General features: G+C 40.1%; 1 protein-coding gene across 1 annotated transcript in view; it reads left to right on the top strand.

The window, feature by feature from the left end:
* Positions 1 to 6,637: 6,637 nt before the first annotated feature.
* LPIN2 (lipin 2) overlaps positions 6,638 to 23,591 on the top strand; it is a 57,087-nt gene continuing 40,133 nt past the window's right edge. The window contains exons 1-3 of the mRNA XM_065397707.1: positions 6,638 to 6,917; positions 17,872 to 18,072; positions 21,956 to 22,051. Coding sequence (XP_065253779.1) covers positions 6,831 to 6,917; positions 17,872 to 18,072; positions 21,956 to 22,051 — 384 coding nt within the window. The 5' untranslated portion in view covers positions 6,638 to 6,830. The remainder of the gene's footprint in view (positions 6,918 to 17,871; positions 18,073 to 21,955; positions 22,052 to 23,591) is intronic.

The following is a 23,591-nucleotide window of genomic DNA, read 5'->3' as shown; positions in this document are numbered from 1 at the left end:
GTAAAATCATTTAACATTGAAGTGTGAAAGTAGGTTAAGGAAAGTTTCCAGTTGTCATTTATGTGGCTATCAAATTGCATATTTGCAGTTTTTGGTAAAGACTTTATGGGACTCTGTGTTTGAAATCTCTATGCTTGTATCTGATAGTGATGATAATGGTATAATGTGTGGATACAATGCAATATATGTTTAAAGGTAAGGAAATGCTATTGATAGCATGAATTAATTATTGTTGGATTGCTTTTCATATTTCCAGTCTTGCTGGGTACATGGATGCTTTATTTTTTGTTTAAAATTAGGTGAGAAAGAGGTGAAAATAAAGTCCTAGATAATCCAAATCAGATCAGTGCAAATACGAATCTCATCTGTTTTGTGGAGAGAGGAGAGGGACAATCCCTCTTCCATAGGCACTGTAATAAAGGCTTTTCCCCTGGTGCTGCATGCTTGTGCCTCTCCACAGAGTTCAGTCACTAAATTGGGTTGTAGGGGTGCAGAGGGGTGTGTACCTTTTATGCTTTGGTCATCCCAGGAAGAAATTGAAATGAGAGGAAATACTGCACAAATTTCATGGCTCCCTTCCATGATTGCTACAGAGAGACCCGGCCAGTTGTGATGTGGCTCCAAGAGGAGCTGCACTGCTGTGAAGAGAGAGGGATCATTAAAGTGGCTGAAGTCTCTTAGGATGGGTCCATGAAAGTGCAAGATTGGGAAGGTGTTCAGCCTCAAATAAACAGATCACTTTTCCTTTCCTCTAAAAGGAATATGCCAAAAAAACTAAGGTCTCTGTCTGCAGGTATCAGATATGAATTTAAACAGACACTGGTATAATTATCTTTCTCTCCTCCACCTTGATGGGTGTAGGCACTTTTTAAAAATTCTCATATAAAATCTTTTTTCAGTTTAGCGTATGTCTCTTGAGAAGGGTTTGAAGCTAAACCAAAGCTATGAGAATATCTTATATGAAAATGAGCCCGTCCACGGGGAGGGTGAAGTTACTTAAACCAAGCTTTTCAAGTTGGTCAGTAATTGTGTGTTCCTTGTTTTCTGGGTGCCTAACTTGGTACCCTGGGGTCTGACTTACAGAAATGCTGAGCTCCCAGAGCTGCAACTAAAGTAAATGGGAGCTGTGCGTTGAACATTTAAAGTTCTATATTATGCTAAGTATTCTCAAATGTCTCAAACTGGACACCTAAAACTAGTGGATACTTTTGAACTTAGAATCATAGGACTGGAAGGGACCTCGAGAGGTCATCTAGTCCAGTCCGCTGCACTCATGGCAGGACTAAGTATTCTCTAGACCATTCCTGACAGGTGTTTGTCTAACCTGCTCTTAAAAATCTCCAATGATGGAGATTCCACAACCTCCCTAGGCAATTTATTCCAGTGCTTAACCACCCTGACAGGAAATTTTTCCTAATGTCCAACCTAAACCTCCCTTGCTGCAATTTAAGACCATTGCTTCTTGTCCTATCCTCCGAGGTTAAGAAGAACATTTTTTCTCCCTCCTCCTTGTAACAACCTTTTATGTACTTGAAAATGGTTACTATGTCCCCTCTCAGTCTTTTGTTTTCCAGACTAAACAAACCCAATTTTTTCAATCTTCCATCATAGGTCATGTTTTCTATACCTTTAATAATTTTTGTTGCTCTTCTCTGGACTTTCTCCAATTTGTCCACTTCTTTCCTGAAATGTGGCACCCAGAAGTGGACACAATACTCCACTTGAGGCCTAATTAGTGAGGAGTGGAGCGGAAAATAAATTTATCTTTTTCTGCCTCAGTTCCCCATCTGTAAAATGGGGATAATACTCACTTATCTCACATGGATATTGTGAAAATAAAGTAAAGGTTGGATAGCACTTGGGATACTACAATGACTGCCATAGAAAAGACTATGAGGAAATTAATTCTGTCTTCAGAACAGGGTTTGGATAGTGTGTCCCCAAGCCTTGTGTACTTCACACTTTGAACAATATGGATAAAATAAAATATTAGTTGCTCATTAAGTGCACTCTCCAGTGCACTGAATTAAGAAGTAGTCCTGTGGAAAAAAATATTATGTGATCATGTAATTAGACTATTCACAATGCCTATTCCCAAGGTGGCCAAAATTAAGGTTGTGCAGGCAATCTTAATTCTGGCATTTACTAACTGTTGCATACTTGACTTTGCAACCTTAATGTCTTAATTTTTTTTGTTATTTGAAAAAATATGCTAACTTTATAATTATTTCTAAAGGGAATTACATTTTGTTTAATTTACTAACATTCAGGGAAACTCGAGAGGTTAGAGTGTAGCTCTTATCCAAAGCTTCTCCCACCATCCACTCCTGGAGATATGAATGCATTCTGGTAGGTGCAACTGAAGTGGTGTATAGAAATGTGGTCTCTAAAGCAGCTATCCAGGCTCAAAGGATCTGTTGAAGTACTGAATGTCAAACTGGAATGCTGAACTTCTTTAAATAATGGGTAAAACAGAAAATTGTGTAGAAAAGGTAGAGTAATAAATTTACTCAAAGGTGTTGAAACTGAAAAATCACTCTATAGATAAGGTGGCTTAATCTCTAAAATTGTGGTAAAAGATGACCAGTATAAAGAGAGACAAACAGTATAAAGAAGGAAAAAGCAGAGGAAAAGCAAGTGGTTTCACTGGCATAGGAATGTGCCAAACACAATCTTTTTTTATATAGTTACTATCTTTGATTTAAGCAAGAATACATTTATATCCTAGGGTGTGTTTATGCCTTATGTCTCTTTGCCCACTTTAACAGGCTTTGTCTAACAAGGTTCTTGCTAGGAGAACTTAGGTTTCATAAGTATCAGGAAAGTTGTGAGCAATAGCAGAAGCAAGTAAACTGTTTGCAGACTGGAGAAGATTCACATTTGAAACTGCAGTACTTAAGTAAGATTAACATATACAAAAATTAATTTCTTACTCCCCCTTTACCTCACAGGTAAGAAAGAAAACTGGTCTTTTCTGTGCCAGTCATTGTAGTATCCAAGTGCTATACAAACTTGCAGGGTGGATTTGATTTAAATCAAATTGTTTTAAATCATGATTTAAATCACTAGTCAGGAAGACTCGATTTAATCATGGATTTCTACATAAAAGTGCATTCTTGTTGGTTGTTATAACCTTAATACATATTCATCACAACTCAGAGCTAGATGTAGGTTTCATTTTTAGAAAGTACACACTATACATTTTAAAAGAGATTTATTTTGAAAACTTTTCAGATTACTTTTACAGCTATATCAGAAAATGTATGATTGTTCGGTTATTTCATTTACCAAAGGTAATTGAAGCAGATATTTATGAAGTCATTGGGAGGTGAACTATCTCTAATTCAACAGGTTACTCATTTATATTTGGAGGTTTTTCTTGCCATGCTGTATTAGGAGGAGAACATCACCAGACAGACATTTACATTTATCTAAAACAACAACGTTATGTATTCTGGATTTTTTTCTTCAACAGCAAACATATAATATTTTAACAAAACAAGCATTTGAATTTTTGAATTTAGTTAAACATTCAAGTTTTTTAAAATCAGGTTTGTTTTTGTTAAAATTGTTTTTAAGTAAAATAGTTAAATGAAATATTAAAAAAAAAAATTAAATTGACTATGTCAGCCAGGTCAACACAAGAAACTTAAAATATTGGCCTCTGCAGCTAACTCAGACATCTTCGCCTTCATTTTCCTGTTTGTTCATAATCTGGAAAAGAAAAACAAGCTTTCCTGCTTTTTCAGGTGCCAAACAATTTCTCAATTTGAAATGAATTAGTCCAAAGGAGGAAAATATTCTTTCTACACCGGCAGAAGACACTACTGCTGTTTAAAGTGAGATTATCTCTTCAACGGTCTCTGAATTCAAGTGCTTAAGTGACTTCCACCAGTTCACTGGTGTGACTTTCTTTAAAACATCATCGGCAAACATATATTTCTTGAATGGTTCTTATTCCCAAACTGGGTCTCTTTTACCGCCTGCTGCCATTATAGGTTTTCCCTTCTAGTGAGAGAATGGTATGGTAGATCTCAAATCAATGAAGGTTACACTCAGAAAGACCTCAAGACTTCTGGAATATGCTGCTCAAACAGTTTCACTTTTGTTTCTACTGTTTGTCCCTCCCTTCTCACATTTATCTCCAGACTCCTTCTCCTTGTCCAGATCTATTCCGCCCCCAACAATCTTCTAATCATTGAACTCTTTGAGACTTTGCACTTTTAGAGAGAGGTCAGGGATTGATTCTGTGTGCACAAATTTGCAGAGGGACAGTAGGGTTGAGGTCTGTTATTTCTCACCTCTATATTTTATTTATTTTAAAACATTTTTGCTGTTAACAAGTATGTTATCTCTGGGGACACAAATCTACAGTTTGAGAACTGCAAAACTAAGTATCTCTGATGGTTATCTTCTAGACTGAGCACTGAGTCCCATTGGGTAGATAGAAAGATTAACCTAAATAATCTATACAGAAGCCCCTGGAGCCCCATAAGATTGGGTTCCTAATCCATGAACTATTGGAACTCATTTACAAAACTTTTCTTGAACATTACATGAATATATTGTCTCATACTATATAATTAGAATTTATAATCCCTATTCCATGATGAGATACATTATAGCTCAAAGATACCTTAATTAAAACTATCTTTAGATAGTTTTTTCCCTCAAAAAGCATTTTATCAAAAAAATCAAATTTAAATAAAAAATATCAGTGTTTTTTTAATTGTTGATTTTTATCCACCCTGCAAACTTGACAAGTACTTCATTTGTCAGTTGCAAGTAGGGTTTCCTTACCACTAGCCCTGCTCAATGTGCAATACAATATACTTGGGGATGGGAGGGGCTTGTCCTTACTAGGATTTTTTTTTTGGGGGGGTGTCTCAGTGTACCCAAAGTTCACTACTAATCCTATCAAGATTACAGAATTGTTGTGTGCTGCTTTTAGTGGGTTTAACTTCAAAACTGGTTGGTATTTTTACCACTAAAAACTCCAGACATATAGTGAATAAAAATTACTCTAGTTTGGGATTTACGTGTTTTGAATTCTTACTGATCCAGGGCCAAAGTCCTACCAGCTGTCAGGGCTGAGGACTAATGCTCTGTACTCCTGGAGAACTGGGAATTTGATTTGTTGAATGATGTGTTATAGACTAGCAAAGTGTGAGATACTGAACCTCAAAATTATTTCACTTTTAGTAACATGCTTCTCTCTCTCCAGTGTGGTTCTACTTTCAAAAGGGACTAAAAATTACATTGTCACATTAGAGTCCTAGTTGCTGACTTAAATGAAGGTGGTAGTGGTGGGGGACGGGGGACTGTAAAATCTGAGGGCAAGTGGAGTCTGCCCTTGTCCATCCTCATTGTAGTTACTGCAAGTGAGGGACAGTAATCAAGGCTGCATATCTTACTGGCAAAAATTTAGATTAATCTAGATTGGCTTCACCTGTGGCCTCTAGAAGTTCTCTTAAGATTCTTGAGGCCATGCGGCTGCAATCAATAACTAATTTGCCTTCATCCAAGTCTAATGTATTGATTACTTTAGAGGAGGGTATAATGGAGATGGTGGTTCAACATGTAGGACCTCTCAGAAACAATTATGTAAATTTGAAGTTAAAGAAACTTCTGTGGTAGTTACAACCTCTTTATTTTCAGTTGCAGTTGATCGAGATTGATGAAAGCTGTGTGGAAGAAAAATGTTAACGTTCTATGTTAGATGGTTCATATTTTTCATAATGTGGTCAAGGTCACCTAGGCTTCGAGGAGAAATTTGCTTTGTTTTTGTACTGAATTTCTCAGTGATTTCATATAGCCTTGATACTAATTAGAGAAGTACTGCTGCTTTACACTCTCTCCGATTAAAAAGGTTTTTTTTTTTCTTTGCCTTTACTGAAATAGTGATTCTGGTACATGGTGAACTTTTAGGGTTTGTCTAAACACATAAGTTGTACCACCACAATACAGGTATAGTTAAAGTGGTATTAACACCCTGGTGTGGATACTGTTGCATTGGTATAAAAGTGCTAATTTGTATAGCTTATTCTTATAAATTGTAGGGGATAAACTATACCAGTATAACTTCATGCACACTAGGGGTTGTACCAATTTAATTATTTCAGTAAAAAAAAAATCACACCCTAATTGAAATAGTTAAATCAGTACAAAACCTTTGTGTGAGTCAGGACTTGGAAAAAAATCCTACTATTCAACCCTTTAAAACTTAAATCTTCAGTTCAACTCCACTGATTTTAGCCGCTGATGGAGTACCAGGGTAGAATGGTTGATAGTGTCATATAATTGTACCCACAGGAAGCTGCGATCTGTACTAAAGCTCACAACATTGCTACAGGTGGTAGTTACAATGGCAAAACATCTAAATCAGCGTAGTGTTGACAAAGCATAAGAATCATTAACTAAATCCCTGTTTCATTACATGGAAGTCTCATCTAATATCATGTGACTTAGGGTAAATGATTTTGTATTACACTATCGGTACAAACATATGCTAAAGTATATTCATGTTACTTCTTATCTCACAGAGGAAGGGGGTTGTGACAGTTCAAGCAAATCTTATTGGTGAAGGAGTTTCTATGTGACTTTTTCTAAATAGCCATTTCCTTACTTAACCATACCATTACGTGTGAAAGTAGACGGAACATCAACCTCTCTCAGGAAGGAAAGACTGCAGGGGAGAAAATCTTACTATTTTAAAATACTTGTGGTAAAATTCTGCTTCCATCTTAAGAAGAAAAAGTTGGTACAACATAATGTTGTGCTTTTTAGATTGGTATTTACCTGTACTGTGAAAAGTTAACTTCTTTGGTGAGATGTATTTCTCAGAAAAGATTGATATTGAAGATGACATAAACAAGAATGCAGTCATTGCACATGAAGGAATCCCTTCTGGTATCTTGGTGAGTTCTGTCCCTGATATCCTTATTTACTATAAATATAGTGACTTCATTTTGTGTGGCACAGTGAAGTAGTTAATAGTCACAGTGGATCTGTCAGAAAAACATTTAGTTTCAAGTTCTTTTTGAGTTGCAATACTCTTTAGAAAACCTTAATTTGAACTTCAGCAGACTTGATTTGGTTTCACATTCTCTTTCATAACTACATGCTAAACCGCAACTTCTAAATCTTTTTTGTTATGTTTATTTAAGAGCAAAATGTATATTTGTTTTTTGCTATGTATACCTTGGCATACCCAGTTCCTCTGTTAGATATACCTCTGTATATCCAGGTAGCTGTTGCTATAAAGAATATGAAGTGACCTAGTTAGAAATTTATTTTTATACGCAAACTGAAAAATGGAGTATAAAGTAAAAATTAATGAAACATTTTAAAAAACATTATTTTAAATTAGGATTTTTATTCAAGTGACATTTGGAAGCTGCCAGTCCTCTGTATTATTTATTATAACTAAATACAAATAAATTACTGTATTTGAGTTGGAATATTATAGCTGAAGTTATAGTTTTGCTGATCTTGTAATTAAATATGTACAAAACTCTTAATTAAAGTGACCAAGATACTAATAAAAATTTTATAAATGAGGAACAAATCTAATAACATTTTGACTAAATGAAAGTTCTATCCAGTTAAACATAACTCCTACCTAATAAATATGTATTTTTACATGGGCAAAACCAGGTAAATTGAAGAAAATCAGGACTACACTCTTTTTCTTTTCCATTCTTCCCTTTTCTGTAGTAGTAATGAAAAGGAGCAACCCTTTATTACTAGCTCAGAAGGCACACTGCACTAGATACAATGTGAAATCAATAGAACAATTAATTCTCTTGTCCATTAAGACCTCCATTGACATGATTTTTTCATAATGATAGTTATGATTCATTCCCTTTGTAGCGGAAACATCCTGTCAGTAGCTTGTGTGTATATAATGTGAACTGTGTATCATTTGATTGAAAAAGTTGTATCTTACAACGTGTATTAGCATGTAATACTTTGGATTTCCCAAACAATACAATTAGGTAACCAAAGGTTGCATTAGTAAACCAGATGGAGTACACCAGGACTCTGAGCTAGGTTTTAAAAAATTAAGATAAATTGTTTTTCCATTGTTGCACTGAAGAAATGCCACAAATACACAGGAAGTTCTTCCTCTTCTTGTAGATGCTGTTCCAGTTATGTCACGTGCTTGCATATAGATGTTCCATTCAAAGTTCCTAAACTATAAACAATGCATATTAATGTACATTGTATTACTTTTGCAGTATTCAAAAGTGTGCTACATGCTTTATGGCAGACAGACATGGTCCCTGCCTCAGACCTCAAAACTTAAATTTAGAATTCCTTAAATTTGAGAGTTTCCTGCCGAAGGTATTTTAAAAATGTAATTTGAACCTCTAGTGTCTAGAATAAATCAGACGTAGCCTGAGCTGAAAACTCCTGAGTTGTGTCCCATTTGCCATTGTGAAAGCTACTCGCCTCAGTTCTTTGAACTGTAAAATCTATTTTACAGGGGTGTGGAGAGTTAATTTAGTTAATATTGGATTAAGTATCTTGCGCGTGGAACAAGCTATGCTACATAACCTAGCTATTTTTAGTTTCATAAACATGTGGCTTCATTTCCAGAGTAAGTAACTTTCCCCCTAGTTCTGTATTTACTGTTACACTTTGTCGTAATAGAAGATAGAGCAGGCAGTTTCAACTTTTTGCATTCTGTCATGGCTTTTTGCCTGAAAAACCTTTAATACTGTAGGGCAGTGTTTTCTGGCAATGCCATTTTTTTTCTTCCTGCTTAGAGCCACAGCATGCTCCACCAATATTTGAATATTTTCAACTATAGAGAATCTTACAAATGCAAGCATATAACTTAAGTGTTCAAAAACCAAGTCCTCTTGAGCATTAAAAGTTACAAGAAGTTCCCCTCTGCTTTGGAGCCCTCAGTATTGCTGGGCCTTTAAAATCTGCTGTTAACTCAGCAATATTATTGACTAAAATTTAACTTTTGGCTATTACTCAGAAGTCAAGAGGGAAGAGTTTGAATGCGGCAGGTAGCATGCATGTTCTGAGTCCCAGGGACAAATGAAAGCTAAAATATTTTTTTTTTTTTTTAAATGCTGTCACATTCATTAAGCCTAACTCAGCTTTCCCAGCAGACTCTCACCTTTTATACCAGCCATGGAAACTAGACTGCTTTTAGGTGGTTCCAAAGAAGATGAAGAGGAAGCCATGGTTTCTTTCTTTTCTGTCTGCAGTCAAGACAATGTGAGATTTTAGCCATATAAGCCTGAAAGTAAGAGGGGAAACATTACCGCAAAAGTTTCCTTGTAGCATTTCTAAATCTGTGGTCAGAACTGCTTCTCTCACACTGGTGAAGCATCTGCATGTATTTAAGCAATGACATTGCTGCTACTTGTCAAATTCAGTACTACTTACTTTAGGCTTTCCAGAATGCTCTTTGAACGGCTAAATCACAATAAAAAAAAGATCCAGAAAACCTGTGGTCCTCTTGACATATTGAGACTCCGGCAGCTATACATTCTTAGGTATGTAGTGGTGTTTGACCCCCTACTTGATCAATTTCATGTCCCAATTTGGATCTACTAAAATAACTACCGGTAGTTTTCATTACCCCAAATAAGCTATTCTTAAGAGCCTGACTTCTAAAATGTAGTCTCTTGTTTGCACTTGAAACTTAAATACCTGATTTGCAGCTTATTTAAAAAACAAACTGGACAATTCATATATAACGAAGATAGTTGAATGGCTTTCAATTTTGATAAATGTTCTTCATGACCTTCAGTGTTACATCTGCTGTTTTGTAAACATAATTCTGCTGTTATTGCTACAGTAAGGTAGCAAAAATGCTTATTTCTAGAAGAGATTCCACAAGCTTCTTTATTGCAGCTGCATGTTGATCTCCATAATTCTGTCATGCTGCTGTGCGTTTGCATCTCTCTCCCCCCTGCTTCTTACGGCTTGTCTACACTACAAAATTAGGTTGAGTTTATTACAGTTGATCTGTAGCCTCCGATTTTACAAAATCGATGGTGTATGTCCCCACTATGTACATTCCGTCGGCAGAGCGCATCCCCACTACCATGGGCAGCATCGACTCACAGAGTGATGCACTGTGGGCAGCTATCCCACAGTTCCTGCTCCCGATTGGTATTCTGGGTTAGGCTCCCAATGTCTGATGGGACAAAAACATTTTCGTGAAGTGTTTTGGGTACATATTGTCAGCCTCCCATGATGCTCTTGGCTCCTCCCTCCCTCCCTGAAAGCAACAGCAAACAATCATTTTCACGCCTAAGCCTGGGTTACTTGTGCAGACGCCATAGCACAGCAAGCATGGACCCCGCTCAGCTATACGCTGTTGTTGTGAGCATCACAAACACCTTGCACGTCGTCCTGCGATATTTGCAGAGCATAGCCAGGAACAGCCTCGCGGAAGAATGTGATGCCACACAAATAGCTGTGATGGAAGCCATGGAACAGAACAATTTGCACATACTGGCAGTGGCAGCCAGGCTTGTTGACACAGTGGAATGCCCCTTCTGGGCTAGGGAAACAAGGACAGACTGGTGGGACTGCATCGTGATGCAGGTATGGGATGAGGAGCAGTGGCTGCATAACTTTTGAATGCTTAAGGCCACATTCATGGAACTTTGCAAATTGTTTTCTCCAGCCCTGAAGTGCAGAAATACCAAAATGAGACCTGCTCTGTCAGTTGAAAAGGCGATAGCCCTGTGAAAGCCTGCAACGCCAGTTTGCTACCGGTCAATTGGGAATCAGTTTGGAGTGGGTAAAACTACCGTGGGGGCTGCTGTGATCCAAGTAGCCAGGGCAATCAATTCACTTCTGCTAAGAAGGGTAGTGATTCTGGGAAACGTGCAGGACATAGTGGATGGCTTTGCTGCGATGGGGTTCCCTAACTCTGGTGGGGCGATAGACGGAACGCGCATCCCTATCTTGGCACCAGACCACCTTGCCAAAGAGTACATAAACCAGAAGGGCTACTTCTCAATGGTGTTGCAAGCACTAGTGGATCACAGGGGCCGTTTCACCGACATCAACGTGGGATGGTTGGGAAAGGTACATGATGTGCGCGTCTTTAGGAACTCCAGTCTCTTCAGAAAGCTGCAAGAAGGAACTTTCTTCCCAGACCAGAAAATTACCATTGGTGATATTGAAATGCCAATAGTTATCCTTGGAGACCGAGCCTACCCCTTGCTCCCGTGGCTCATGAAGCCGTACACTGGCAACCTGGACAGCAGTAAGGAGCAGTTCAACCAGAGGCTGAGCAAGTGCAGAATAGTGATAGAATGTGCCTTTGGATGTCTAAAGGGGCGCTGGCGCAATTTACTCACTAGGTTAGACCTCAGCAAAAGCAATATTCCTATTGTTGCTGCTTGCTGTGCTCTACATAATATCTGTGAAAGTTAAGGGGGAAAAGTTTCTGCTTGGGTGGGGGGTTGAGGCAGATCGCCTGGCTGCCAATTATGAGCAGCCAGACACCAGGGCAATAAGTAGAGCACATCGAGGCACACTGCATCTCCGAGAGGCTTTGAAAACCAGTTTCATGAATGATCCAACACTGATGTGACAGTTCTGTGTGTTGCTCCTTACCAACCTGCCCCCTTTTTCGCATGTACTGCCCTGTAAACTAAACCCCCACCAACCACAGTGTGCACAGTGAATAAAGAGCCTCTTGTACTCAATTCATGCATTTTTATTATGCTAACAAACACTGAACAGAGACAGCAATGAGTAGCAATGATAACCAGGTAAGGGCCTGATAACACAGGGAGGGAGGGGCAAGGACACATAGCTTATTACAATTGCACTGTCTAGCAATAAAAGCTGTGGGAATGAGAGCTTTCTGCTCCATGAACCATCCCCTGGAGTTGAGTTCAAGGGATAACGGAACTCTTCCCCTTCCTCCCCTCCGCATTCTAGGACATCTGGGAGAGGAGGATATGGAACTTGGTGAGGAGGGCAGCTGGTTCATCATTGGGTGCAGCGGGACTCTACGGTCTAGCTGCCTTTCCTGCACCTCAACCAGATGCCTCAACATGTCTGTTTGCTCCCCCATGAGCCGCAACATCTTCTTGTGCGTGTTACGCTCTTGTTCCCTGCTTGCTTTTCTGCCCTCTTGGTCGATGCTCATGCTCTCTGAGTGTGAGAGCCTCCAGGAATGGAGCTGGGCCCTGTCAGCCTCGGAGGAATGCATCAAATCACAGAACATGTCTTCCCTTGTCCGCTTTTTTCACCTTCTAATCTGGGACAGCCTTTGTGCTGGAGTGGAGGAAGCACCCAGAGAAAATGTTGCAGCTGCAAGGAAAAGAATACGTTGTTGAAAACAAAAGGTTAACTGTTGCAACGAATGAAACAATTCACAGCAGTAAATACATTCCCTAAGGTACTCGGCCACTACCCGCCCTCCTCCCCTCTACTTCGGAATTTGTAACGGACTCCGTTGTAGAGAAGGAACTGAGGAGCTCGGGCTGTGCATGCGGTATTCAAACACTGACAGCTCGAGAGGTGTGCACAGCCTGTAGGGGTACTGCTGTACAAATCTCTGATTGAAGGCTCTGGGACGCACCTTTACCTGAAGTGGAGCATCCACAGGGACACTTATCTCGAAGAACGTCAGTTACTGCACAGGGGGAGTAACCTCCTCTTACCTGCTGTGCATTCTCCTCCTCTTCCTTATCAACAATGTCTTCCTCGTTGTTGTCTGTGGCCGTCTGGATCCCCTGGGAGGTATCCACAGAGAGTGTTGGGGTACTGGTGGGGTCCCTGCCTAGAATCTCATGCAGCCGCTCACAGAAGCGGCATGTCTGTGGCTCAGCACCAGAGTGACTGTTCGCTTCCCTTGTCTTCTGGTACGCTTGCCTTAGCTCCTTTATTTTCACACAGCACTGCTGTGTGTCCGTGATGTAGCCTTTTTCCCCCATGCCCTGTGTGATTTTTGGCATAGATGTCAGCATTTCTTCTGCTGGTTCTGAGCTCTGCCTGCACAGACTCTTCTCCTCACACAGCAATCCGATCTAGTGTCTCCTGTATGCTTCACGCTGGAGCACGTTTGCGTACCTGGGCAGCCATGGTCAACTGTAGTGGTGAGCTCTCCACACTGATCAAACAGGAAATGAAATTCAAAAGTTTCCAGGGTTTTTCCTGTTTTACTGGCTGAAGTGCAGTGGAGTTGAAAGTGTTTGTTCAGAGCGGACACATTGGAGCACTCTGGGACACCTCCTGGAGGCCAAACAAGTCGAAATACACTATGCTGTGTCTACACTGCCCCTAAATCGACCTGGGAAGGTCAAATCTAGTGCTACTCCTCTCGTTGACGTGGTGTATAAGCGTTGATTTTAAAAGCCCTTTAGGTCGGCGGGAAGGGCTCTGTAGTGTAGACAAACTAATTAATTATAAATTCAACCCAATGTGGGGAATGTCGCTCTAACAACGTAGTGTAGACCAGCCCTTAGAACAAGACTCTTAAGTCTTGTGTTGTGGCGAATGTGTTTCTTCCTCTCATCTCCCCCCTTCTTCCCCCCCCCCCACCTACCTCCACAAGATGTAGGCAGCAGCTCCTTTTGGATCCAGTGAAAACTGCTTCTTAAATCAGTCTAGGTTGCTTGAGAGCAATATAAAATGTCATTGCTCCCTATCTTCACTGGTCCAGAATTGTGACTTTCCGTATCTAAACATTTCTAGAACACCAGTCACTGTAGTAGCTAGGTCATGATAGATGGTGGGCATGCCCCTAACTCCCCAGTTTTAAGAACTTTTCAAACTTCTTGGCAGTGGAGGCGAAATTGGCTGAAGCTTCTTGGCATGTGGATTTTGATCAGCCAGAAGGATTCTGGACTCAAGTGAAAAGCTAGTAAATATTTTTTCCTTAGAATTCTTGTTTAAAGCAATACCATGTTTTACAACTTTTAAAAATTGATTATTGAACTTATCTTTTGCCTGATAAAACAACGCTGAGAGATCTCAACTTCTTTTTCCGCATCTCTTGGTTTTTTTCTTTTTGAAGCCCATTGTGTAATAATGATGAGATTTACAAAGTTCCTAAGAGTACTTCAAACAGGAAGAGTTTAAGGTGTCTGTGCTATGAGCTAGACAGGCGTGTGTGACTTTTTCTGATAAATCTATTTGAAGTCAGTTTTCATAGGGAAGGGATACAAGGTGTATTTTTCAGTATTCCTTTACCAAAGTGGTGGATTTAAATTGTTTGAAGGGGAAACTTACAGTATTAGTGTCAGGTCTTTGACAAGACTGAAGTTGGTTCCTATCTCCCAATGTGAAACTGAAAACTTTTAAACAATTACCTTCTAAGGTGATGCACAATAATATTTTTTTGTTGGTGCTCACTGTTCAAATCCCAGTTACTGAAATAAGTATTTGTACAAGGACTAGTGGAGAGGCAAGAGTATTCAGACCTGTTGATCCCCATGCTGCAGAAGTTTTTTAAAAATGAGAAGTTGCCTTCACAAGTCAAAGCTTAAAATCTTTCATTTGTGAATCATGGAATTTTGTTAGAAGTGGCTAAAACTTAGCCTGTTGTCAGACATGACTCTAACTGTCAACAGGTCTCCCCTAACCCTTCCTAAATAATTGTTGAACAGGATTTGACACTGTTATGAGGGTGAACTGTTTAACATCCATCACCGAAATCAAGAAGCAGTACAGATGCTGCCTTCTTTCAAAAATTGACTGCTTGGTGCCACCAATGTCCTGGGTTCATGTTTTAGTTAGTAAGACACCCTGACTGAAGAAAATCACAAGATGAGACTGCTCTCTCTGATTCACCACTGTCGATATAGGTAGGTGTTTCAGCTGAAATACCTGCCTATCTCATCAACTATATGGCAGTATTCTGGTCTCCGTTACCTTTGTTTGGACTGTTGCATGTAGATGTGGGTTATATACTTCCCCCAACCTGCAGTGCCATCAGCCCACCTCCCAAAAAAATTCTGTCCATCAATGTCTTGTAGAAAAACTGCTGGCCAAGAGTCTTCAATCTCTTAAACTAGTTCAAAACTGATGTAACTCAAAAGATTTCAAAAGTTGTATCAGCATAAAATTGATATAATGGATTGGAGAATCAAGCCCTTTTCTTCCTATTTCATTTTTGTAATTTTAAAAGCATACATTGGGGAGAAGGTTTCAGAATGGTAGCCATGTTAGTCTGTATCAGCAAAAACAACGAGGAGTCCTTGTGGCACCTTAGAGACTAACAAATTTATTTGGGCATAACCTTTGTGGGCTAGAGCCCACTTCAGAAGCTCTTTCATATTTAAAAAACATGATTTAAATGAGATGTTATATGTCACATTTAGCTAGGGAAAACTCTTGCAGAGGTGAGTTATAAATCCCCAAAAGGAGGGATTTTTAGAGTATTACTGACACATCCTTTTAACTATATCAGCACTATTGGATGCTACAAGAAAAAGTTAAATTTAAATTAATGTGATTTATGCTACTGCTAGTATGATTTTGAAAGCTCTGAACTGAAATAATTAATATAACAGAGATGATTTGGTAGACACTAGCAGCAATCTCACCAGAAAAGAACCTCTGAAGAGTTTTTCCAGTATATAGTCTCTTGTTTAGGTTCTCTTAAGAAAAACCTTGATCTCAGTCTTGAATCTGTAGAAGATTTCAGATTCATAGATTCTAATGAATGTAGAATAATATATGGGCCCAGGAAGTTTGTTGTAATCTGTTTTGTAAAATAGACTAGAGCAAAATAAAAAACAGTGAAATACTGAAGCTGTGTGTTCTCAGGCAGCAACAAGTTCAAGGTACAGATCTCATTCTGACCAGTTGTGTGCACAATCTGCTTAGTGCTGTGCTTGGCTGTAATGGCTTTTTTGTTCTTACATGGAATGTTGACTTTACACCAGAATTATGTAGTCAGTTTAATACATTTGCAATTAATCTGCATTTTTTTGGCAGTAGACTCTGTATAACCACTTTTGCAACCTCTCCTATTAAAACATTTCAACATTACTGCTTAAAAGTGTGTGTGGGGGGAGGGCTTTGTTTCTTCAGGGAGCTCAATACTATATGCTGTATTCTTAATCTGCAATAATTTTACCTGCTATCATTGAAAGTAACACCAAAGTACTTTCTAGTATTACTTTATGAATTTGCAATTATATTTGAATACTACTCAACAACCTCACCCTTTTTGTACATTATCTTTCTTTCTAGCTTAGGGTATGTCTACACTACCCGCAGTAGTATGTCTACTACTACACTATGTCTAGACTCACCGCGGTGAAGACACCACGGTAAGTTGATCTAAGTACGTCTACTTCAGCTAAGTTATTCACGTAGCTGAAGTTGCGTAACTTAGATCGATCCCCGCCCAGTGTAGACCAGGCCTTAGATTATAGCTTTTCAGTATCTGCCTGCAGATTTCCTTCTCTTCCTCTCCCCTTCATTTTCTTCATTACTTCCTCCAATATGTACTTCTTCACCCACTCCACCTGTTACCATTATCAGTTTTACTGCTGCCAACAGGATTCTGAATGAGAACAGTGAAAATAGAAAGAATAGGTCTGTTTTCATTGGGCTGAAATTGTGTGAAAGCTATGGAAAGGAGCTGAGGGATTGGATATTTGTCTGCAGGCTTAGGAAGGTAATAGTGAATCAGTTTACACTCTTTGTGTATGAAAGGCTATCTTCATAAACTTAAGGGATGGAAATTCATTTTTTAAATAAAAGCTTGGGTTCCGTAGAAGTTGAGAGCAGTCACCAGAAAAGTTGCCTTCTTGTCCCTGGTGAGTGGGTTTTTCAAGCCTTATATTAATAATGTTGGTAGCTGGATGTTGATGTTTCTCTGAACATGTTATATCTTTTAATTCAGATATATTGTCTCCAGCAAGCAATTTTTAACTGTCAGAAGTATGTTGTCACGTCTAGCTACAATGCCTGGTCTTCTGTTGTAACTTTTTTCTATTTAAAAGTGAATTGAGGCATCTGTGTAAACTGCTTTAGAGTGGTGCTGCTTGTCCCTTTATTCAGGTAGAAATCTTTCTTATTGCACTCTGTGGTTGCTGCTGCAGTTGAGTGGCAGCACTTTTCCTAAAAGCTCTGGAAAGGGTTTGATACATTGAATGTTTTATGTTGAGAGAAGTCTTGACACTGCATATGGTGTGGTGACTTTACTAGCAAATACATACAGTTCCTGCTTCAAAAGGCAGTTGTTTAATCTTGTGTAGGAGGAGGACTAGACTTCTTATCGGTCTTCCTTGGTTTGGTTTCACTTTTGTTCTACATCACTTTGCCTCCAAGTAAGTCACTGAATGTAAGTAACTTTCATACTCTTATAATTTTTTTAACTTTGTTTATAAATTAGTGTGGTGCAAATGAAGGAAGAACCAGACATTGTGGAGGTACCAGAAGCTTCTCCATACAGTTCTGTCAATATGTTGTGGTGTTGACCTGTGACATTGTTGTCTTCAGTAAAGATTGTCTGAACAATTGTATTAAAAATATTAAGATTTTTATGTAGGCAGTCCTCTGAGAATGAAACAGCCACAATGGGTTCCATTGGGAAGCTAAGCAGGACTTGAATCTAGGCCTTCAGAATTGAAAACAACATAAATTAGAAGTCTGTCTTTTAAAATAGTTTTTAAATAGTTTTTCATAGGTTAGCTTAAATTCTTTAATATAGGTTCATTTTGATATCTATGTGAAAACTGTCATTCTATTTTGTGGAGGAGTTCAAAGTTCAGTCAGTGGAGTGCCTGTAAAAAGACTTATGCTAATCATGTGGCTTATAGTAAACAGACTCGTTGACAATTAAATGACATTGCAAGATTAAATTTGGTACAAATATCTGACTTAATTCTTTCCCTTTTTTTTTTCTTTTTCTTTCAGTCTCAGACTATGAATTACGTGGGACAGCTTGCAGGACAAGTTCTAGTTACTGTGAAAGAGCTATATAAAGGCATTAACCAGGCCACTCTTTCAGGATGCATCGATGTAATTGTGGTTCGGCAGCAGGATGGTACATACCAGTGTTCTCCTTTCCATGTCCGATTTGGGAAGCTTGGTGTTCTGCGTTCTAAGGAAAAAGTGGTAAGTGTAGCAAATGGCATGGGCCTGGGGAATGGACCTGTCACTTGAAAGAAAATATAAATATATATATATAAAATAAAAATTATATATTTTTTCCTGTTACGCATGCACAACCTGCAGCAATGCTGAGGCCAGAACACTTTCACACACAGGCGGTATAAGATGATGATTTTGAGGTCTAATAGACAGTCTTTGGCTGCATGGTCATCTGATAAGGAATGGATCACTGCAAAGATAAGTGTGTGCAGATCAGGAAGGAAAGATGAGATTTCTGAGAGCTACCCATTAAGCTGTGAAAACTTAATATGAGCCCAAGGGATGTATAGTCTTTCCATGGCCTTAGACTTTTGGGAGGTTTTCCGAGTGCTGCTAGCTGAAGAAACATGGATCCAAGTGGCTGATTGTAGTACTGGGACCTCAGTTATTGCAGATTACTTATGCTTAGGGACGTTTATGTGTTAGTCGTTACTCTCTTCCTCCTGTAACTTTCTTGATGCTATAAGAAATGTAATCAATACTCTGACATTTTATAGCAATCAAAGTTGCAAAAGAGTCTTATAACATGTTCAGCGGTTTTTCTCACACTTCAGTCAAATCTACCAGTTTGTCTCAAATGCAGGGCCGGCTCCAGGCACCAGCCGACCAAGCACGTGCTTGGGGTGGCACCTTAGAAGGGGCGGCCAATGTTGGGGTGGCGGGGGGCGCTCGCGGTGTTTTTTGTTTTTTGTTTCAGCCGGGCAGCGCGGGGGGTGTTTTGGCGGCGCGGGGGGGGGGGGGGGGGGGCAGGGGATTTGGCGGCGCGGCCCGGCGCTCCGGGGGTTTGGGCGGCGCGGCGCTCGGGGGGGGGGAGGGGCGGGGGTTTGAGCGGCCCGGCACTCCGGGGGTTTGCCCGGCCCAGCGAGGCGCTTGGGGGGGGAGGCGCGGTGCTTGGCTGGCCGGCGCGGCGCTCGGAGGGTTTGGGCGGCCCGGCGAGGTGCTCGGGGGGGGGGGGGGGGGTTGGCCGGCCCAGTGAGGCGCTCCGGGGGTTTGGGCGGGGGTTTGGCCGGCCCGGCGTGGCGCTGGGGGGGAGGCGGGGGTTTGCCCGGCGCGGCGCTCCAGGGGTTTGGGCTGGCTGGCGTGGCGCTCGGGGGGGCGGGGGTTTCGGCGGCACGGCGCTCGGGAGGGGAGGGGTTCGGCGGCCCGGTGCTCCGGGGGTTTGGGCGGTGCGGCGCTGGTGGGGGGGTGTTACGGCGGGGCGGTGCTTTTTTGCCTAGGGCGGCAAAAAAGTTAGAGCCAGCCCTGCTCAAATTACAGCTTTTTACTAGTAAATGTGTATTTTCTTTTGTTGTTGTTTAAACGGGACTGGCTCCGATACACTGGAGGAGGAAGTGCTTCATACCACTTCTTGTGGCCAACTGTAGTCACTGTATTGACTAGTTTAGGAGGTCGTAACGTCTTAGCTGGGAGGAGGGACACTGCAAATGAGATCTTTAGGACTAGGAGGAGAAGGAAAACTGAGAGGCTCTTGGAGAACATAAGAATGGCCATACTGGGTCAGACCATGGTCCATCCGCCCAGTACCCTGTCTTCTGACAGTGGCCAGTGCCAGAAGCCTCAGAGGGAATGAACAGAACAGGACAATTATTGAGCGATCCATCCCCTGGCATCCAATCCGCCATCAGGACACCCAGAGAATGGGGTTGTGTCCCTTACCATCCTGGCTAATAGCCATTGATGGACCTATCCTCCATGAACTCACCTAATTCTTTTTTGAACTCAGTTATATTTTTTGGCCTTCACAACATCTCCTGGCAATGAGTTCCACAGGTTGACTTTATGTTGTGTGAAGAAGTACTTCCTTATGTTTGTTTTAAACCTGCTGCCTGATAATTTAATTGAGTGACCCCCAGTTCTTGTGGTATATGAAGGAGTAAATAACACTTCCCTGTTCACTTTCATGACACCATTCATGAGTTGATAGACCTCTATCATATCCCCCTGTAGTCATCTCTTTTTCTAAGTTGAACAGTCCCAGAGTTTTTCATCTCTCCTTCTATGGAAGCTGTTATATACTCCTAATTATTTTTGTTGACCTTCTCTGTATCTTTTCCAATTCACTCTTTTTTTGAGATGGGGCAACCAGAACTGCACGCAGTGTTCAAGGTGTGGGCGTACCATGGAGTCATATAGTGGCATTCTGATATTTTTTATCTTATTTTCCGTCCCTTCCTATTGGTTCCTGATATTGTTAGCTTTTTTCACTGCCGCTGCACATTGAGTGGATGTTTTCAGAGAGCTATCCACAATGATTCAACAATGTTACCTTTCTTGAGAGGTAACAACTAATTTAGACCCCATCATTTTGTATGTATGTTAGGATTGTTTTCTCATATGTGTTACAGTAGAAACTCAGTTACGAACACCAGAGTATTCAATCAGGCAGCAGCGGAGACCAAGAAAAAAAAAGGCAAATGCAATACAGTGTTAAATGTAAACTATTAAAAAAAGATTTGACAAGGTAAGGAAACTGTTTCTGTGCTTGTTTCATTTAAATTAAGATGGTTAAAAGCAGCATTTTTCTTCTGCATAGTAAAGTTTCAAAGCTGTATTAAGTCAGTTTCAAAGCTGTATTAAGTCAGTGTAAAAATAACTGTTTTCAGTTTTGAAAAAAAAGGTAACATTTTGTTCAGAGTTATGAACAACTTCCATTCCTGAATCAGAGGGGTAGCCGTGTTAGTCTGGATCTGTAAAAAGCAACAGAGGTCCTGTGTCACCTTTAAGACTAACAGATGTATTGGAGCATAAGCTTTCGTGGGTGAATGCCCACTTCGTCAGACTCACGAAAGCTTATGCTCCAATACATCTGTTAGTCTTAAAGGTGCCACAGGACCCTCTGTTGCTTTTTCCATTCCTGAGGTGTTCGTAACTATCTTCTACTGTACTCTGTACTTAATCAACATTGAATTTCATCTGCCATTTTATTGCCTAGTGACCCAGTTTTGTGAGATTCCTTTGCAACTTTGTCAGCATTGGAATTAACTTCCTTGGGTAATTTTATATCAGTGACACACCCCTGGGGTGCAATCTGGAGCTGTGGGACCGTTGTGCCCCCTTAACTCTTCCATCTGGGCTGTCTCTCTCAATGCTGTGCTAGTGACAAGGAGCAAACCCCTCCAAGTGCTGCGATCACTCAGCCAACAACGTCCAGGGACATACCCAGCTAAGTTGCATGAATGCTCTCGAAGCCATTCATGAAATATACAGGGGGAGACACCAGCAAATCCTCCCCCCCCCCACAGCCTTGCACCCCAGAAATGTACCGTCTTACACTGCTCAAGACCTTCTCTTGAACAGTGCAAGCTCATTAATTAGTTCGACACTTTGACAAAGGATAGTGGATATGCACCATCCTTTGTAGTCTGAGCAGATTCCCCAAGCACTTCAGATAAACTCACTGGTAAGGATAAAAGATTAAAATAAACTTAACTACAGAAAGATAAATCGACAGTCCTACTTAAAATCTAATTGCAGTTAACTCACGCGATTAACTCAAAAATTAATTGCGATTAAAAAAATTAATTGTGATTGTAGTTTTAATCACACTGTTAAACAATAGAATATCAGTTGAAATTTATTACATATTTTTGGATGGTTTTCTACATTTTCAAATTTCAAACCTCAGTCTGCTTCCTAAAAAAGCACTGATTTCTTTTGTGGGGTAGGAGAGCACAAAGAGGGAGGTATGACAGTCTTCTTGGGAGAAGCCTGGAGTTGGAGTGGTGATCATAAAGTGGAATGCAGGCATCATATAAAAATAATCCGAGAGGAATCAGTCTTAAGGTAAATATTTGTGTGTTTTGCTGTGTGGAAGATACTCTACATTAAACTGTCTTTGCTCCCACAGATTGATATAGAAATTAATGGAGACACAGTTGATCTTCATATGAAGCTGGGTGACAATGGAGAAGCTTTCTTCGTACAGGAAACTGAAGAAGAATATGTAAGTGTTTTGTGGTGTTTGAAGAGTACATTGCTGAGTACATTGTTTAGTTAATTATATCCTGTTACTAGTGCTGTGTCTCATGTTCTCAATATTAAAATACAGCATTTTTAATGACCTTTTTATTGCTGATTCATAACTTGCATTATTTGCTTGCAATAGTTCAATAAAATACTGTATCTAACACATTTACTGGTGGCAGGAAAGTAACAAATCCTCCTAAGCACACCTTGTTTTTCAGAGCTGTAATAGGAAGACTTGCTGCACTTTTCACCCTGTTTGCTTAGAACAGTAATCTATTATGTTGTTAATTTTAGGGTGATGTTGACTGTACAGACTGTGCAGTGACTGTTAACTACTCTTTGCAAGTAGTTCAAGTCACTTGTGTTACTGACCTCAGTATCAGTGTGGTTTGTTTACATTGGCAGGGTGCAGTTTCTTATCTCTGAATTTTTATTAGTTAACTTGTTTTCCAAGACTAGGAAGTCATTGTAGTGGGTTGGTTTTCTGATACAGTTGTCCTCTGAATATCCCCCAAGGCCTCTTGAGATTGTAGGCTTTTCAGCTCTTGATGCTTACACATCTGTTGCCTTAAAAAGTATAGCCTTGGGGAGTGGAGGAAGCCCGGAGTAACTAGTACAGAATAGTTACTGCTTAGAAAGCAAATTAAACTAATCAACAAAAAGGCACTCTGAGGGCTTGTCTACACTATGCAGCTTTTAGTGACAAGGTTGTGTCGACACAGCCTTGTCGCTAAAAGTCAGCGCGTGTGAACGCTTTCTATCGGTGTTTTGTCGGCACTTTTGCCGACAAAATACTTCCAGCCCCATGAGCGGCAGTAGCTTTGATGGCAGGAGAGCGCTCCTGCCGACAAAGCCGCGTTCACACTGCCACTTGTGTTGGCAAAACTTTTGTCTTTTGCAGGGGGGCTTTTTAAAGTACCCATGAAAGACAAAAGTTTTGTCGACAACGTCGCAGTGTAGACAGTCCCTTAGTGCAGAACAAGATGATCCACACAGAGAAGTTAGTACGGAATAGCTATCGCACTTTAAATTTACACCCTACTTACTTTACACTAACTTCCCTGAATAGACAAGCCCTTACTTTCTTCAGTATTTCATATTCATAGCAAACTGCATTATATGCGCATATGTCAAAGCTTGTCTAAGTTGATAGATATTTTGTGATTCATAAAGCCTCTTCCACATCCTGGTCATGGACTTGGGAGGGTCACAGGCATTGGTGTTTTTGGAGGGAATAGGAGGCATATCAAAAGTAAACACTTTTTGGACAATGAAATACAAACATTAGATTATAAATGAATGTGCAAAGTCATGAAAACTTGCAAATCTTAAAAATGAACTAGCTGTTGGGGGTGGTGGTGGGAAGAGTGGCGGTTCATTTTTTTTATGAAAAAAAAACTCTTTATAGAAGCAAAGTGGTTGTGAATCATTCACAATGAAAGGGGAACAATCAGCATCAATATTATTAGTACTCAAAATAATAACTTGTGAAGAAGAACCATAATATCTAGGAAGAG

The sequence above is a fragment of the Emys orbicularis genome, chromosome 2 (genome assembly GCF_028017835.1).
Source record: "Emys orbicularis isolate rEmyOrb1 chromosome 2, rEmyOrb1.hap1, whole genome shotgun sequence".
NCBI classification, from domain to species: domain Eukaryota; kingdom Metazoa; phylum Chordata; order Testudines; family Emydidae; genus Emys; species Emys orbicularis.
The sequence above is the reverse complement of the archived record's forward strand: the minus strand, read 5'-3'. Positions and strand labels throughout refer to the sequence as shown.